At 49.1% G+C, this 18,145-nt stretch overlaps 6 protein-coding genes across 6 annotated transcripts; 4 read left to right on the top strand and 2 right to left on the bottom strand.

Annotated features, from left to right (window-relative positions):
• Nucleotides 1-258: 258 nt before the first annotated feature.
• Nucleotides 259-1,215, top strand: N7455_009678 (ubiquitin-conjugating enzyme E2; the record flags this gene model as incomplete). The annotated part of the gene is made up of 1 exon (XM_040956478.2): nucleotides 259-1,215. The coding sequence occupies one exon, from the start codon at nucleotides 259-261 to the stop codon at nucleotides 1,213-1,215; it is 957 nt and encodes a 318-aa protein (XP_040813124.2).
• A 254-nt stretch (nucleotides 1,216-1,469) lies between these two features.
• Nucleotides 1,470-7,482, bottom strand: N7455_009679 (uncharacterized protein; the record flags this gene model as incomplete). Its single annotated transcript, XM_065606264.1, has 4 exons — nucleotides 1,470-5,464; nucleotides 5,534-5,978; nucleotides 6,034-7,130; nucleotides 7,419-7,482. The coding sequence occupies 4 exons, from the start codon at nucleotides 7,480-7,482 to the stop codon at nucleotides 1,470-1,472; spliced, it is 5,601 nt and encodes a 1,866-aa protein (XP_065460227.1).
• Nucleotides 7,483-8,619: 1,137 nt separating this feature from the next.
• Nucleotides 8,620-10,040, top strand: N7455_009680 (uncharacterized protein; the record flags this gene model as incomplete). Its single annotated transcript, XM_040956372.2, has 6 exons — nucleotides 8,620-8,794; nucleotides 8,853-8,971; nucleotides 9,024-9,085; nucleotides 9,141-9,166; nucleotides 9,222-9,571; nucleotides 9,627-10,040. The coding sequence occupies 6 exons, from the start codon at nucleotides 8,620-8,622 to the stop codon at nucleotides 10,038-10,040; spliced, it is 1,146 nt and encodes a 381-aa protein (XP_040813187.1).
• A 727-nt stretch (nucleotides 10,041-10,767) lies between these two features.
• Nucleotides 10,768-12,633, top strand: N7455_009681 (uncharacterized protein; the record flags this gene model as incomplete). The annotated part of the gene is made up of 1 exon (XM_040956426.2): nucleotides 10,768-12,633. The coding sequence occupies one exon, from the start codon at nucleotides 10,768-10,770 to the stop codon at nucleotides 12,631-12,633; it is 1,866 nt and encodes a 621-aa protein (XP_040813179.2).
• A 1,495-nt stretch (nucleotides 12,634-14,128) lies between these two features.
• On the top strand, nucleotides 14,129-15,777 carry N7455_009682 (pseudouridine synthase family protein; the record flags this gene model as incomplete). Its single annotated transcript, XM_040956497.2, has 2 exons — nucleotides 14,129-14,374; nucleotides 14,431-15,777. The coding sequence occupies 2 exons, from the start codon at nucleotides 14,129-14,131 to the stop codon at nucleotides 15,775-15,777; spliced, it is 1,593 nt and encodes a 530-aa protein (XP_040813217.2).
• A 684-nt stretch (nucleotides 15,778-16,461) lies between these two features.
• Nucleotides 16,462-18,047, bottom strand: N7455_009683 (uncharacterized protein; the record flags this gene model as incomplete). Its single annotated transcript, XM_040956477.2, has 2 exons — nucleotides 16,890-18,047; nucleotides 16,462-16,809 (listed from the first exon to the last, which is right to left on the bottom strand). Exons 1-2 carry the CDS (start codon nucleotides 17,925-17,927, stop codon nucleotides 16,462-16,464), a joined length of 1,386 nt encoding a protein of 461 aa, XP_040813157.2. The 5' UTR covers nucleotides 17,928-18,047.
• Between the last annotated feature and the right edge of the window lie 98 nt (nucleotides 18,048-18,145).

Here is an 18,145-nt window from a genome sequence, read left to right on the forward strand (position 1 = left end):
CCTTGGTGTGAATATACCACAAGGCTTTTATGATCATTAGGAGTTTATCCCTATTATATATTGTCTATGTTTATAAGATACTATATAGTAGTATGCTATTCCAAGGTTGTATACATTGCCACTGCCCAATAACATCATCCCCGCAAAACTGGGACAACTGTCATCTTTTATCTCTTATCGCCCTCCTCCAATTCAACGGAACACATCCCCAACTCCAATCCCAATCCCAATCCCATACAACAGACACAAAGAACCAAAATGTCCTCCCCCTCAACCCGCCGCCTCCTAAAAGAAAGCACCGACCTCCACAAAAACCCAAGCCCATACTTCACAGCCGCTCCAATAAGCGACACAAACCTCCACGACTGGCACTTCACTCTCGCCGGACCCCCCTCCCCATCCCCCTACGCCCAAGGCCTCTACCACGGCCGCATCACCTTCCCTGCCACATACCCACTCCGACCTCCCTCCTTCCGCTTCCTCACACCTTCCGGCCGCTTCGAAGTCAACCGCGAAATCTGTCTCAGCATCTCCGGCCACCACGAGGAGACATGGCAGCCGGCTTGGGGAGTGCGCACTGCGCTACTGGGTATCCGTTCCGAGATCTTCGGTTCGGAGAGTCAGGGTCAGGTTGGGGGCATGGAGGGGAGTGAGGAGCTGCGGAGGGAGTATGCGCGGTTATCGCTTGGGTGGTCTTGTCGAGAGTGTGGGGTTGGGAATCTTGACGCTATGAGGGAGTTGTGGGGTGTTTGTCGGGAGCGCGGGGTTGAGGTTGAGGGTGAGGTTGCTGCTGTTGATAGTGGTGCTAGTGTCGAGGGCCAGCAGGAGACGGTTGAGGCTGGGCCTGATGCTCTGGCTCCGGCTTCGAGTGCGAATGATCTTCCTATTGGTATTGAGGACAAGTCTCGAGGGGATGATGCTGTAGAGAGTACTCCGGCTGCGGAATCTATTCCGGTTCCTTCTGCGCCTGCGTCGGTGTCGGCGGCACAGGCACAGGCACAAGCACAGGCACAGGCACAGGCACAGGCACAGGCACCGCTATCTACTACACAAGCACCGGCTGCGGCTGTTATTCCTGCGCGGACAAGCTCCTCACAATTGGCTTCGACGGTGTCTCCATCTGAAGGTGTCTGGCTGGACCGGGCTATCATTGGTGTTATCGTTGCTCTTGTCTTGTTGATATTGCGCCGAGTGGCGAATGTCGACGATCTATAAAGGACTTTGGGGGTTATGTCGAGCATTTTCTTTCTTTCGGTGGCTGTGCGGGCGTTTGGGATTACATTACAGGAGTTGGTCCATGATATACCTCTAGATAGTTTTTGAAATCAAGTACACAAAATCATTGAAGTAAACCTTATTTTTCTTATTTTTTTTTCGAGAAGTATGGTTAGCAAGTATGTTCATTCGTACACGTGTAATTTTACATTGGAATTTAGTCGGAAATGAGTATCTCAGTCGAGGACGGGAAATCAAGATAGAATCATCCACCAAGACTCCTGTAATCTCCAGCAAGCCATCTCTCCCTCACCATCTGACTTGACAATGCCAACTTCCTCCAGCCATTGCAGCATCAACATAGTTTCCCAAGTGCCCATGGTGGGCTTCATCATGTTAGAAATGTTACCGGCCTTGATGCCGGGTCGCATCACCAGACACCCAAGGACAGGACCAAGCACCAGATCCCAGAGACGATGTACGAACTCTCCATTGATATCGTACCAAAGGGGGTTCCTAGCCGGCAATTCCGTGCCTGAGGATGAAGGCGCCGTTGGAAGGACCGTGGCTGCAGCTTTGCCGTGGACGGAATTACCGTAACGGTATGATGCGGTGGGAGTAACCTCAACAGGGAAACGGAAGCGTTTCTTGTCCATCTGCCGAGTTTCGTATCCGCCATCGGTGAGACCGAACTTTGCGCGGGGAGGATCGCGAGGTCGCATTTGAACAGCACCCGTAGCATAGAGATTGATCAATGCTAGGATATCGCCGTCTTCCGCGGTGTACTCGACGTCGAATGAACCGGTAGTCCGGAATTGGAGATCTAGCGTTTTGGTCTTGAAATGAGCGGCGCGACGCAGCTGGGTGCTTTCAACGGCACGTTTGCGGCTCAGTGTCTGCAGGAAATATTCCGAGATATCGTAATTGCGACCCGGGGTGACGCGGCCACGGGTTGTTGAGCTGAGGACACGTTCATTGATGAGTGTCTGCGTCGCAGTGGTGATGAGTCTATCGCCAAAGCGCTGCAGGATATCGCTCGACTCATTGGGTCGATAGGTCTCTTCTGCAGTGACGATATTTGCCCGAACCCATGTCTTTGCGGCCTCAAGTTGTGACTCAGCAGCCTTTCGTGAAGCCGATCGGGTGCGTGTTTCATCATCCACAGACACAGCAAATGGATTACGCGCCATTAAGTTGCGTTTATGGTTGATAGTGACACCATGCACAGCTTGGTACAGTTCGTCACCTGCCGTAATATCATCTTCGCGTAGTTCGAAAACACTGTCGAATTGCTCTCGTGTTGCTGGAAGATCCGGAGCCCGTTCGGAGGGAGAAACATCGAGCCTAGTGCTTGCCCATTCAACCAGGGCAGGCCAGTCATAGCCGTCCAAATCAGAATAGTCAATGCGCGGGACTTCGTCCTTTTCATAGGCCTCAAGGAAACACTCTTGGAAATCTCGATGCATCTTCGTAATCTGCAAGCGATTCTTGTTGAGTATCTGACGAGCTCGCCCTTCGATAAAAGCCGAGTCATGGTCTGGGAAAGCTTTCTTCACCAGAGCCCAATCGATGACTCTTGATTCTGCACCGCCTGCAAGAACACGAACGACAACAAGAGCAACCACCAGCTTTTGTTTGAGATCCTCGGAGATAGGCTTCACGAATCGCTGTCGGCGAATGCGTTTGGGGGTCGCTGACTGTGCTTCTTTGTCGGCTGTTGCAGTATCGTCAAGTTTCGCCAGGCGGCGGTCCGTGACAGGAGCGCGGGGGGCCCGAGGAGCCCGTGTCCTTCTCGGCCTTGGTGTCGGTTTTGGTGTCTCAATTTTTGGAGGAGGTGGTGGAAGGGGAGGCTGAGGTAGAGACTGACGCTGGCGACGGACCTCACTACGCCGTGCTGGTAACTCTGGTTCCACTTGAGGCGGTTTTGGAGGGGGCATGTCAATATCAAATTGAATATCGCCCGTGATCTGCGCTGGCTTGAAACCATCCTGAATTGTTTGGTTGATAAACTGCTGGCCTTTGAGGTTTGTCTCAAAGATAATTGGATGATGAAGCTCCCATTTGAGGATCTTTTTGGTCTGTTGATTGAACCTCGAGAGTAAAACCTGGACTTTGACAGCCCTGGGCATTTCTGGCAAGTCTGGCTCGTCGCGGGCCAGTCTAGACAATTCATCGACAGTTTCATCAATGTTCAAAACCGGGGGTCTTGGTCCCATTGGTCTTCCCCTTTTGCGTTTGGAACACGACCCTGTGGAGAACGTCCCAGTAGTTGGATCAAATTGCTGTATCGGACTCATCAACATGGCATACGCTCCGATGGCAGAAATTGGTTTCATCATCCGTTTGGGAATTATAGACTTTTGGTGCTTGCCAGGACCACGTGTACCTGTTCGCACATATGGCCGAATAATTGATGTGTGCGGATGAGCATTAAGGTCCAATTCAGGAGGGCGTGCAAGTGTCATGAGTCGCTGAACTCCAGGCAGGTCAGGCAGTTCATCCTCTTGTTCAGCAGCTTTAGCAGCCTTGGCTTGGGCTTCCAGGCGTTTGATGAAATTCGCCTGGGCCTGTCTCCGTCTTCTAGCCTCCAAGTTCACAATGGAAATGGGCTTTTGTTGAAGGTGAACATGGGCACCCTCTTCGACCGGGAAGGAGAATCTCTGTGCGCGGGGAGGTGCACCGTGTGGTCGACCACTATTTCTTGTCAAATTCGGGTCCATCTCGACATTGGCCGCAAAGAAGGGCCGCGAGTCGTGGAAATCAGTAGCCAGAATCTTGTTCTGCATCTCTTTCACCAAAGGATCGTCTGGTGACATATCAGGCTTCAACAACAACGTCCTTGTCACCATCACTTTTCTCGTGTCTCGGCCGCTGAAAGTCAGCTGCCGAAGCTGGCCGGCATCAATCAATTGCTTGCATGCAGTATTGATAGTTCGCATGTCTGGCTTTTCATTGGGATGGAACTTCATCCACGCAGTGACAAAAGGATACCACATTGCAGTGCCCGCGGGGTATACACCATTAGCTTTTTCCATGATTTCCATGATGAGTTTTCTTCGAAGAACGCTGATAGATCCGCCTCTCCCGATCACAGGTTTAGGGGATCCTGGTTCTCCCTCATCTGGAGTCTGCAAGGTCCTGAGATTGATTCTGTTCCGAACACGCGGCTTTTTCACAGGCTTAGTGCCGAAATTGAATGTCTGGGGGCCCATTTGGCCCGATCGTGGTGTCGGAACATCAGATAGACGGGGTGTCGGGGATTGTAGAGTGCTGCGGTCGGAGGATGCTACGCGGCGTCGCTTTGATGGGGTCCCAGCTTGTTCGTCCTCGAGTAGATGAACGCTAGCACTCTTGTCGCGATTCTGTGCTATACTCGCTGTGATTGAGCCCTCTTGCGGTGCTGGAACTATAGCCTCGGGCAATTTCTCGTTGGCATCCTTCAAGGGATCATTTTGGGCCTTTTGAAGCCGAGATCGTTTGGGAGGTCTCCCAGTTTTCTGCTCATTGCCCTTGAAGTCCAATGATGGTGTGGGTGAGTCCACTGACTGGTCAGGTAGAGTTCTCTTGGCTCCCCTTGAAGCTGTCGGGGTGGGGGTCATGGTGGGCCCCTCGGAGTTGATAACTGAAGGTGCAGTTTCAGGGGCAAGGCTCTCGGATGCTCGGGTGGTGCTAGCAGCATCAAATACCTTGTCATCATCACTTGAGTCATCTTTATCCTTGACAAACCAAGGCATTGATGTTAATTTTGGCGATTTGAAGATCGCAATTCGACTCTGTCTCGGGCGACCTCGGGCCTTGCCGGCTGGTCTTCTTCGGCCGTGAGGAGTCACGTACACACCAGGAGCAGGCTTATCCATGACAAGCGCTTTGTATTCAGTCCAACTCTCATCCATGCCAAGTGCTTCAAACTTCTCTTGCTTTGATAATCCCCGAAGGCTGTCATGCTTAAGCTTGGCTCTTTTGGCTCGCGGGGATTCCCCGACATATTCCCAGCCATAGCCTTGCATTGCCTCCGCCTTGGGTTCAATTTGGGATTCCATCGCTTGAGATTCTCTGGGTTCGGATCCGCTAGCTTCGGGTTCTCTGGCTCCAGATTCTGTGGCTGCGGGTTCTTTGGCTTTGGATTCTCTGGCTCGCTTTTCCAGAGTTGCGCGGTTCAATGTGCCTTTCGGTCGTCCCTTGGGTTTGAAACGGGGCTCATACTGCTGCTTGGAGCCAGGCGGGAGTTTATCGGTACGTGTACGGATCACTGCGGCTTAATGTTAGACCCAAGACAATTTCTCCCGTGGAAACCAAGGAGAGGAGGAAGCAATCATACCATGTTGACCGTTTGGAAGTTGAACAACAAACGGGTCGCTCGAAGAAAGAAGATAGTTGGGTGGTTTGACAGCCAGGATCCCGTCGAGTAGAGTTGAATTTGGGTCCTTCAACATATTCTTTGGGAAGTCCTTTTTGAGGAATCCATGCTCATCAAGCTGAGGAAGAACACCAAATGGCGGTGCCACGATCTTTAGCGATTTGGCTTTCTTGGCTGGAAGCTCAACGGCCTCCCATGATGCCTGGCCAGCTTCAACAAGCTTCGCAAAATTGTTTGCCGAATAGTGGACATAATACATAATGGTCTTTTTCATTGCCATATCTCGAACGATGGCGTAATGGCGGAGATGAAGTGGCTGGGCTACTTGCCACAGGTCGACCAATTTATGTACCATACTTTCAGCAGGTCTCTTGTAAAAGGACCCAAAGCAGGTCCAATTGAGGGTCTTGATTGTTTTGTTAGCTAAGAAAATCTTCAGGTTTTTTGCGGAAGGCACTTGCCTGGTTCGTGATGCCTGTTGTGCCTGTGCTTTGAATGATGTCAAAGATTTGGTTGTTGAGATTACGATCCGGCGTCCAAGACGGTACGATGCGTGCAGACTCTCCAACATGCTCTTTTATCAGATCCATCCTACCGTCCTCTGGGCTAGGCGATCTTTTGCTTGGGCCCTCCGCCTCCATGTCGTGGTCTCGGTCCGGGGTAAGTCTGGGTCCTTTGGATCGCACCCCATGCTTGTTCAAGACATCGAAATTGAATTCATGGAAAAGGGCCAGATCTTGCTCCGAGGGATCTCGTAAAAGCTTCACGCAAGGATGCATTCTTTCATATTGTGATTCGGCTCTCACACGTTGGACCACACCTATCCGCTCCCACTTGCGGAGGGCACGGGACAAGACTTTCCAACGCCAATGGTCATCAAATCCCAGGAGTTGTTTCAAATCATTTCGAGCAATCAGTTGGTGTTCTCGGAGAATGTTGAACAAACTGGTGTTGAAGCTGTCGAAATCAATCATGTTCTTCGAATGCGGTTCTTCCTTTGTTTGAACACTGGTAGTGTGGCGGTAAAATCGCTGCAGCGTGCAGAGGCTGGTTCGGGCCGTTTTTGTTTGGACGGGTCGCTTGTCAATGTAGCCCTTTCTCTGTAAGGCATCGGTACGCTTCGGAACAGATCGCTTGTCCTGGCCACTGAGCTTCACCAGCTCCGGCTGCACAATACCCTTTGACCGGCGTGAAGCAATCACCGACAGTAAGACGAATTCAAGAGGTAGTACCTTGGACTCATCTGGTGGGTGGCCAGTGATGGCAACCCAGGTTCTCTCTTCTGAGACAAAGATTCGAAGCGGCGGTAAATCAGGGGTTTCATCCGCGGTTTGGTTGACCTCGGGATCATCGCGCTCCGTTTTTCGTGAGTCAAGCTGCTCGGCTTCACTCAAGGTGAGATGGTTCCATTTATTGTGCTGGCCAATAGACACCTCTGGGTTAGTCGTGAGCCAGGACCAGATTTTGGATTTGAAACGATGGTCAATATTTTGGTTTATTTCGGGAGTTTGAGCATGGAAATCATCAATAGCTTGCAGTAGATCGGATAACGTTGCGCCTTGATATCTGTTAGCGTTCTGTTCAACAAAATGTGTATATGAATAAAAGCGCCCAATCAGGGCTTGAGATAGAGGATATAGATCGACATTGGGTCCACACCACAAGAACGCAGACTCAAATCCGTCATGAGAAAGTTCTGGGAGGGGGAGTATAATAGGAATTCAACATATTCCTCTGACTGGGGGGCTCTCGACACAGTATCGGTGACATTCAAAATCCACATGCGATATGACATGCGTCGCCGGGGTGAGGAAAAAGTGGGTCTTAGTGAAGAGACTATACACACCTTGATTGCCGCAGAGTGCGACTTCGTTCAGCACGAAGTCAATAAGATGTTGTACGCCAGGCATTGTTACATGGCTTTTTTCTAGACAGGAAGAGGAGAGTAAAAATAGTAAAAGAAAGGTGATGAATGTGGGGGAATTAATGGAGGATAGAAATTTTCTGAAGGGGGGGGATTCGAACGCCGAACTTCCAATTTTTGCAATGCGATTGTCACGTCACATGATCTTATCTTATCAATGATTATTGTTGCCTTGTTTGTGAGGCGTCTTTCAATGATCCAGTGTCTATTTTAACTATACGCTCTTTATTTATAATATTAATGATCCCATTGATGAATAACTATTAGAGATGTTTTTACTGTATTGTCTTTGGTTTTGAATCCAAAATACATTGTGAAAGCAGATATCCATAGTGCAAGTTGTTCTCGCCTCCCTACTTCCGCCGACACCAATGTACATATTTTTTAGATGATATGTCTCATTTTAAAGAAGGTGGGCAAGACCTTTCGAATGTTCTTGATTAATGTTATCTGTAGTACATTATACAACATATGATGTACCTAGGTACCTCCATTGTACTAGTATATATAGATCATTTATGAACAAGCATAAACTCCCGAGGTCAGCGGGCCCGGTCATGTCGGGATCGGCGTCCGGGTAGACCGATGTGACTCGGGTTCAGGTCGATTCCTGTTTTCTGCATTGTACTGACATCAATCCCAGATATTCTTTTTTGTATAGGATATTATATACCACATGTAGATACTATGTATTACATCGAATAACCCATGTTTTGTACACAAGATAGAGAGGCAAAAATCAATTCAAGGGAATACGGGCAATACGAAGTATATAATGTAAGACATAAAACATAAAAAACATAAAAACTGGCAGGTTTGATCAAAGTCTTGTTTTGAGTGACATCATAGGGCCTTACGTCAGGTACCTCGCAGCCCAGCCAAGTTAGTATGGCAACGGAAGTACCTGTCCCCGTTGTTTCCGGTCAAAATTTCCTGGGCTTTCAATTTACATATTCGCCTCTTCTTCACTTTATTTTCTTGGACTCTTTCTCTCTGGAAATCCATTCGGATTTATTATTGTATTCACACCATGTCCTAATAACCCCTTATTCCTCTATTAAACCCCTACCGCGTGTCCCCCCGAACCTATCAACAACGGTGATCTGCCATTATCGCCACCCCGATGGAAGAAGGAACCGTCCCAACACCCTCTGAGCCTCCTCCGCTCCCATACTCGTTGCACACAAGGAAGAAGTCAATCGCCTTCTTCTGGACTATCTTTGTGGTTGATACCTTGGCTCAGCCGTTGATTCTGTATTGGTGTCTTTGGTATCTCACCGATCTATCACCCAACTTGGGTATGTCTTGCGCGGTGGAACAGATACACCCGTTTAGGTTGCTGATTAGGATGTGCAGTCTTCTCGATCGTCACCGCATCGCTTGGAGGAGTTTCGGTCTTTGAATACTTTTACCGCCTTCATAATCTATTCCGCAAAAAATCGCGCGCCCGACCCCTGAACTCCCGCGTATCATGGGTAGGTTTCGACCTAGGATTAATCTGGATCATTAACTAATACCTCTCGGTAGCTGGATTTTTTCCAAATCAACTTCACCATCGTGTGGTTGATTTTGGCCGTCGAACTGGTCGTGTGAGTCTAGATATACCCCAGAAGCGGGATAAACAATAAGCTAACAAGTTCGCAGTGGATCGGTACCTGAACAACCATATGGTTAGACCAACCCACAATATCTTATGAAATTGGCTCATACTGACCGCTTACACAGTGCGCCTCATCGCCATGGTCCTACCGACCGTCATGTTCTACTTCGGCTTCGTCTACCTCTCCCTTGACATTTTCCGTATGATGGGCTTCAAGGCGCCATTCCGAATCTCCTCTACGCCCAAAGGCTCCGTTATGCCAACTGCGTTGTACGCGCTTATTGAGGATGTCGTGGCAGTCGACGGTGGTGGTGGACAGATATATCGATATGCTCTCCGAACTCGATACCTATCGAGTCCTTATTTCCGCCGTATGCTCTTCGAAATGAACTGTTTCTGGAGTGGAGGATCTATCATCTGTGCCGCCGCCATTACTGCGGTTATTTTCACCGTTCAAGAAAACGTTGCATTCACGGTAAGCGAGAATCAATTCAATCCCAAATAGCAATAAGGCTAACCTTAACATACAGTTGGGCTGGACCCTTCCGTTTGTCTGGGCTATTATTTGGACCTTGATCACAATCCCCTGGGTTCAGAGTGACCTACGTCGTGAGAAGAAGGCGTGGGCAGAAAACCGCGGACAAGGTGGCATCCAATGGGTTGACGATATCAGCGCGCCCACTGCACGTACCCGCTTTGCGTCCGTTCAGGCTAATATCTGGCCCTGGACTCGTGATGATCAGAGCCCCCCCTCGACGCCATCCGTCGGCGCTGAGAAAGTACCCGATGTCCCCAGCGGAGTCTCCAATGGAGCTCATGACGTCTCTAACGATGCCTCCAGCAGTGCCCCTCACGAGGCTTCTCACGTTACCGATGCAACTTATGATGGGGCAACTCTTGGCAGTCCCAATGTCGAACCACCTACGGAGAAATTATCCGTGTAATATGTATGACTGATGAATTTGTTCCTATTTGCTCTTTTTTGGTTGCACGTGAAAATGCATTTTGGGAAGGGCCTTCTATAGATTTCCTTCTTTGGTTTTTATTCTGCGCAGACTAGTGTCGTTGTATATAGATACCCTATGTTTATTGTATGGGGAGCATTGAGATTATGTTATTGTTTCATCTAGACTGTCCACCTAGGTCTCATGTTCCACCGACTTGAGGTCTTGGCTGAAAGATCAACACATTTTACATTTAGTTCATCCGACGAGAATGTAACCAAATATATGAACTATATTTAAATTAGACCTGGTTGAACCAGCCCCAATGATAAATAGCTCAAAATACACATGTGACACATGTAACCCTAGAACGTTAGCTACATAGTTTCAGGCAATGATCGAGAAGATCATTTTACGATACTATCGGGGATATAGATCTTCAAATGTTCTGTTTTGCATTTACAACATTAAAATATAATTTCCTGCTGTAACTTCAGGGCGTTACGTCCCCCACTCCAGCGTGCGGGGTTGACGATCACTGTGCAGGTGTGCATCGATGTAGTAATCGGCTCGGATAACACTTCATAAACCTCGTCGGATACAGGATACAATCTTCATGCGTTATACTTGATTGTCATTAATTACAGGGTGCGAGTCAGAAGCTATAAAATGAACTTACTCGGCTCGGGTTTGCTGGAAAATAGCACCCCATTCTTTCCTCAAAATCATGGAGGGATCTATTTCAAGATTTCTTCTTTTGGTCTTTAGCCTTCTGTCTGTAGTGCGAGCCATTGATCCATTCACCTACAACAATGACACTTTCATTCTCCATGGCGAGCCCTACCTCCTCCGTGGCGGCCAGATGGACCCGCAACACATCCCCCACGAACTATGGCCCGATCGCCTAGAAAAGGCACGCGGAATGGGTCTGAACACGATTTTCGCTTATGTGTTCTGGGATCAGCTAGAGCCTACCAAAGGCTCGTGGGATAACACAGGCAACAACGACATCGCAAAGTACTTCCGTCTTGCACAGGAAAAAGGATTGAATATAATTCTGCGGCCGGGCCCGTACGTTTGCGCCGAACATGAATGGGGCGGTTTCCCAGCGTGGCTCAGCGAGATTCCGGGGATGGTTGTCCGCGACAACAACAAGCCTTTCCTGGAAGCCTCGAAAGCTTTCATCAACCGCCTTGCAGAGGAGGTGGGTGATCTCCAGGTCACCAACGGAGGACCTATCTTGATGGTCCAGATTGAGAACGAGTATGGATCCTACGGAAGTGATCATGAGTACTTGGGTGCTTTGAAGGATATATTCACTGCTGCTTTTGATGTGCCCTTTTACACGAATGACGGTGGCACCCAGGCAATGCTCGAAGGCGGGCAGATCTCAGGTGTCTTGGCCGAGACGGACGGTGACGTTTACGATGGATTCGCTGCTCGCGACAAATACGTTACCGATCCAACTAGTCTCGGTCCCCAGCTCGATGGCGAGTACTATATCACATGGCTGGATCAGTGGGCAAGCAATTACACCCACAAGAGCAACGTCGGAGACAAGGAAGCCACGGATAAAATTACGAAAGATATCAAGTGGCTACTGAATAATAACGGCTCATTCAATCTGTTCATGTTCCACGGTGGTACGAACTGGGGATTCCAAAATGGAGCTGACTGGGCCGACGCCCTGCAGCCCATCACCACAAGCTACGACTACGGTGCGCCCCTCGACGAAACAGGCCGGACGAACGAGATCTACCATGCGATCCGAGAGACTATCGGCGCCATAATCGGAGAAGACAAGCTCCCCGCTCTTCCAGCAGAACAGCCATTGATTGAAATACCATCTGTTAAACTTACCCCGTCTGTGGACATGTTTGATTCCCTCCCCAAACCCATCGAGAAGGAATTCCCAGTCAATATGGAAGCAGCTGGCCAGGCGACTGGACTAATTCTCTACCGACACGTTATCACAACCCCCGTCAGCGGCACAATCAAAACCGGCGATAAACCCCGGGATCGGGTCCTCGTGTACGTGAACAAGAGTCGAGTCGGCGTGATCGACGGCACGTATGCTTCACCGAGCACCGTCGACGTCGATCTGAAAGAAGGCGATGTGCTCGACATCCTAGTCGAGAACCTGGGACGCGTTAACTATGGACCTGAGATCGTGGACCAGCGTAAGGGAATTGTGGGCAACGTCACCGTTGGCGAAAGTGTGCTTTCCAAGTGGGCGATATACCCATTGCCCTTGACCTCCCCGCCCGACTCCACCGACAGCAAAACGCCCCTGAAGCCCTCTGCTACTTCAGGCCCTATCTTCTTCACTGGCTCATTCGACTTGGATAAGGTTGGTGATACGTTCCTCGAGCTACCTGGTTGGACGAAGGGCGTGGTTTGGGTCAATGGAGTCAATTTGGGTCGTTATTGGGTTGTGGGACCGCAGCAGTCGCTTTACCTTCCTTGGTGTTATCTTCGTGAAAGTGACAACAAGATCACTGTTCTTGCACTTGAACCTACGGGGACTGATAGCTCTGTCCGTGGAGTCACCTCGCGTAGCTGGGGTAATAATCCTGATCCTGATGCTCCGTGAGATGGGGCTAAGATACGGTGCTAGACAGATAATATATAGGGTCAGAATGAATAGAAGACTACATACATTAAAGAGTATTTCCCAACCAAAGATCAAATTGCTGTAATATCCCGAATTAATATAAATTTCTCTCCGCTGTAACTCTGTGGTCCAACGTTTGCCGGTCAATGGAGAGAACATTGGGAGATTTTTCCTGGGCAAGCAATGCGGCAAAGGTTCTACAAAGTGAGAACAACGGCTAAGTCATGTGTCAGCTAGTCTCTCAGTCTGACAATGTAGCCACTATGGATTGCACGGTTGGTCCCATTATAGTAGAAGACTAACGAGAAGCCTATGTGCAACTCTTCAATCAATGAAACTCACATTGCGCCATGAACCTCGACTTATCCGTAGATCTCTAATAGCAAATGTATAGCCGGTAACTAATACGTATTAGAGAATCTATAGTTCTTTTTATGCCCCTTAATACTATATAGGGGGGTGGCTATAGTAACACCCTATATTGGTCACCCTTTCGTAAATTGTATTCTGATTTCCCAAGGACCAAGTAACGAAGCTCTCATTCTACAAGATTCAAAAGCTGAAAACTCAATCATCCCCTTAATATTCACCGCATATCTAATGTCTCTTACCCTACCCGTGGAGATCATAGGTCATATCATTGTCAAGTCTTCCTAAGGATTGAAAACTATCGGATTTCTTAGTCTCTTTCCTAGCTTCTATAACTTAACTTCTTTGACAATCTCTCAATCTGACATTGCACCATGTACTTCGACGTGCACCACGTACTCCTTACCTCCCATAAAAACGAAGAACAATGTGTAAAGGAACTATAAAAAAATAATTCTCATTCTTCAAGATTCAGAGGTTGAAAACACAATCATCATTTAGCAAATGTATAGCCGGTAAATAATATATATTAGAGAATCTATAGGTCTTTGTAAGTCCCTTAATACTATATAGGGGGGTAGCTATAACAACCCTTTCGAGGGATAATCCTCATTCTGCAAGATTCAAAAACTGAAAGCACAACCATCCACTACTCGCAACTTTGGCCGAGTGGTCTAAGGCGCCAGACTCAAGAGAATTAACTCTTTCACTGGTTCAGTGAAGCATTCTGGTCTCGAAAGAGGCGTGGGTTCGAGTCCCACAGGTTGCATATCAATTTCTTTTTTAATAATTTTATATTCCTTATCGGCGTTATTTGATTGGCTTTGACATTTTTATTTTGTGGGTGGAGGGGCAACAACCATGGAACGGGAATAAATAATATGTGCCTGGAATCAAATAATAAAATAATATTTGTTCATATTTATTCATATGTGGGGCAACCTGAATCTTAACTTTTCTAAAGTTTTCTTAATAATTTTCTTTTTTGAATTCTTCAAGTCTCTCCACGTCTCTTCAAGTCTCTATCACCTTTGTCGTCTATCTGGCTCCCTCACCTCGTCTCACGGCCTATTTGCTACGGCAAGGCAAGCTCAAGCTGCCCACCATGGCCCTTACGAACGTCGATCAAGTTACCCCTTCCAAACCGGTTGAACAGACTCCCGAAAAGACTGCCGATGTACTCGTGACCCCTTGTGATCCATGGCCTGCGCCTTACTATTTGGATGGTGGTTTCCGTCGTGTGACGCCATACCATTACACCTATAACACCAACTGCAAGGAGCGATGGAGGGGTCGCCAGCTGGTCGAGATCTTCACTTCCGAGTTTCGTGATCGCAAGCCAGAATACTATGTACGTGAATGTGTGGACCTCCAGATTTAGAGGAATCGCAAACTGACAATTACCAGAGGAAAGCCCTGGAGAATGGCCTTGTACAGGTTAACGGTGTGACAGCCCGCCCCGAAACGACACTTAAAAACGGCCAGGTCATCTCACACACCCTCCACCGCCACGAACCGCCCGTTACAAGCCTTCCCGTTGGAATCATTTTCGAAGACGATGACCTCTTGGTCATTGATAAACCTGCCGGTGTACCGGTGCACGCCGCGGGTCGATACCACTTCAACACAGTCGTCGAAATCCTGCGCTCTGAGCGTAGCTCCGAATGGTTACCTCGTCCATGCAACCGACTTGACCGATTGACCTCTGGGATTATGTTCATTGGAAAGCACCCCAAGGCCGCGGACAAAATGGCCGCGGCGCTCAAGGCCCGCTCCGTACAGAAGGAGTATGTCGCGCGCGTGAAGGGCAAGTTCCCGGACGGCGTGATTGTCTGCGATCAGCCAATCATGCAGGTTAGCCCGAAACTGGGTCTGAACCGTGTACGTGCCACCGGAAAAGAAGCGACGACCAAGTTCCGTCGCTTGGCTTACTACCCTCCCGAGGTCGCAAAGGATGTCGAGTCATCCAGCGACGACGAGCGTCCCGCTACCCCGGCTGCGGAATTGGCCAATGAGTCCGAGGGCTACAGTATCGTGCACTGTTTCCCGCTGACAGGCCGTACCCACCAAATCCGTGTCCACCTCCAGTTCTTGGGCCACCCGATTTCTAACGACCCCATCTACTCCAACCGCCGTGTGTTTGGGCCTGACCTTGGCAAAGCTGAGGTTACCGCTGAGCGCGACGAAGAGATCGTCGCGCGGTTGTCTCTCATGGGTAAGACCGAGATTCCCGATACAGTCTCGTACCGCACACACCTGACCGCGGCGCCGAATGTCCCACCGAACACCGACCCGGTGCTTGTCAATGAGATCATGCACCGCGAGCAGATGGCCGCAGCTGAGGACTACGCGAAGCGCAAGGGCGAGCGTCTGTCCGGCGACCTCTGTGAAGTCTGCAGCACAGAGCTGTACTCGGACCCGGGCCCCCATGAGCTGGGTATCTTCTTGCATGCTGTTGCGTATGCCGACAAAGACGGTGATTGGGGTTACCGCAGCCCCATGCCTCGCTGGGGCTTGCCTCCTGCGGGCACGGAGGGCCCCCGCGAGTGTCCGGACTGGGTTCCTGTGGCTGAAGACGAGGAAATTGTCATTGGCCATGGGACTATTCCGGCTGGCCTGGGTGATGATGACCATGCTGCAGATGCAAAGACTGGCTCTGTGCTTCTGGAAGGCGTTGGTCTCGTTAATATCTCCGTGGCTGCGAAGATGAACGAGTCTCCCCGTGAAGCTACAGAGGCACCTGCTACGAACTAATGATGTTGTCTTTTAGGGGTTCCTTTCTCGAAAATACCTTCTATTTATATCATATATCTCAAAATGTCTTTGTCTTTGTCTTGATACCACTTTGCTGACCTGCCATGAAAAGTTCACGAGCATAGCGTCTTGGACTTGGTTTTCCATGACATGTTGATACATTGATTTTTGGTCTTCATTCTAGTATATAGATTTTCTACTGTTAGAAATCTTAGAGATATGTGCAATCTATAAAAATTCATTCATATAGCATACCACTTGTAGACCTGGAGTCTATGTAACTATATACTTTGTATCAGAGTCCTGGGATGTAGTCCAAATCCCCGTCCGCTCGAACTTTGAGCTTGATTCTCTGCTAAAGATCGTGTAGGGACGACAATGTGGGTCTCGCTTGCCATTCCATTTATATATATCAAGCGCCAGCACCTTCGCTGAGTGTTCCTGTTCTCTACACAGCCTAGAGCTCGACATGATAAACCTCAAGATTCCCATATAGAACATCATCCATTCCCAATAAAGAGCCAGCTTATATATATTTCTTTACCAATTTCGCTGTCCCACCAACGCTATAAATGCAACTATCTTTTAACCTTGATGCAAAACAGACCAAAACATAACGCTCAACGCTAAACGCCTAGTAATGTATCCCAACGATAAAAGAAACGCAGCCCAAAATTCCAAAATCTAGCTAGTCACCCACATCACCTTCTTACACAGCTCCATCCGCTCCAACGCAGCATCAACACGCCATAACATCGTCCCCGACTGCGTGCCTGGCTGGGGTTTTCCGCGCAGCACCGCATTGGACGTTGTGCAGCGCAAGTCGGCTGTCAGACGGTACTGGATGCACTCTGGGTCTGCGGCACAGTAATCCGCACAGGCGGCGAAAGAAGTAGGTGTCTTCGGACCCTTGTAATCTTCTTCGTCGTCGCCTGCACTCGCGAAGTTGTCCCAGTTATCTAAATGGTCTGCGAGTGTTGGACGGATGAGGTTGCGGAAGATGTCACTATATGTGAGGACGGTTGAGTTTGTCTGGTGTTTGTTAGTGACGTATTCATTCCAAGGAGATGGAGATAAAGATATCCAAACATGGGTATCTAGAAACCACTTACATCCGCAAACCACTGCTGCTCGAATTCCCAAAACCGATCCACATCCGCCGGCGTCATATGGTGGAACGTAAAAGGCGCAAAACACCAAGGCGTCTTGGCGAACCCTTCATGCAACATATCCTGTTCCCAAACCGACTGCGTAGTAACATGCGGCCAAGACCAAGTAAGTCCAATCCCAGCCGCGGCAAGCGCCCTCCCAAGCACACAATCTCCCGCCCATTCCTGATCGGTGATATCATCCCACTCGTCAATATGCAATTTATGAAAATCCGCAACGGCATGAATAGCCGCATGAGAAAGTATAAATCCAGACCCACCATGCGCAAACAACGTAGGCCCGATCTGCATCTGATTCCCCAGATACAGTCTCTTCTCGTGATTGAAATGCGCCAGCCACGAGAGTAGATTCGGCCAGATTGGATATGTGTCTGCTTCCAGGAACACGAACCACTTTGCGTCTGGCTTCGCGCGTCGCGCGGAATGGATCATAGGGAGGAATTTCCACTTGTCCAGTTTCCAGCCTGGGTTGTCAGTCATACCTGACGGGCCGTTGGCGACTTTCATGTGGTCTTGCGAGGTTAGAGCTGTGTGGCCGCCTGTTCGGGCGCGGTTGTATAAGGAGAAATCTCCGTTGTTTTGTTTGAGAGTGTCGGAGACATTGAGGAAGACGTCTTGCGTGCGTATTCCGGCTATGTCTTCTTCGAAGTCGGAGACGATGATTTTGTGCGGGACGCAGCGGAGGGTTGTTCTTAGATGGACGGGGACTTTGTCTTGGGCTTCTGTGATGCCAGTTTTGACTACTACCAACACAGAATCCATTCCTGTATCTGTCGGACAGGATGAGGGGACATGGTTGGTGTTGGTCATTGGGTCGGTCTCATTGTGTGTATCAATTGTTATCCCGATGGCGGGTTCGATCACGTCCTGCGTGATATTTGAGCCGAAATCGGCGTGTATAAATTGGAGGATCAAGAGGATGAGGATCACTGGGCCTAGAATGAGGACCCAGCGACCATATCGGTGTGGGAGGGAGGGCATTTTCGGAGGTTCGGGTTTGTGGATTCTAGAGGTAGAGAGGAAGAGAATCCAAGAAAGGGGTTTAATGGATATGGAATGGTCTATCAGTCTCCATATCCAGATGGAGGCCTAATATAAGACATAAAAGTTGAGGGGATCTTCAGGAGAGGGGTCTCCAAGTTCTTAAGTGATGGGCCTGTGGGGGCTGATACAACTTCAAGGCTGCCTATGTACATCAT

The sequence above is a fragment of the Penicillium solitum genome (assembly GCF_028829755.1).
Source record: "Penicillium solitum strain IBT 25940 chromosome Unknown utg000008l_segment0_segment0, whole genome shotgun sequence".
Taxonomy (NCBI): Eukaryota; Fungi; Ascomycota; class Eurotiomycetes; order Eurotiales; family Aspergillaceae; genus Penicillium; species Penicillium solitum.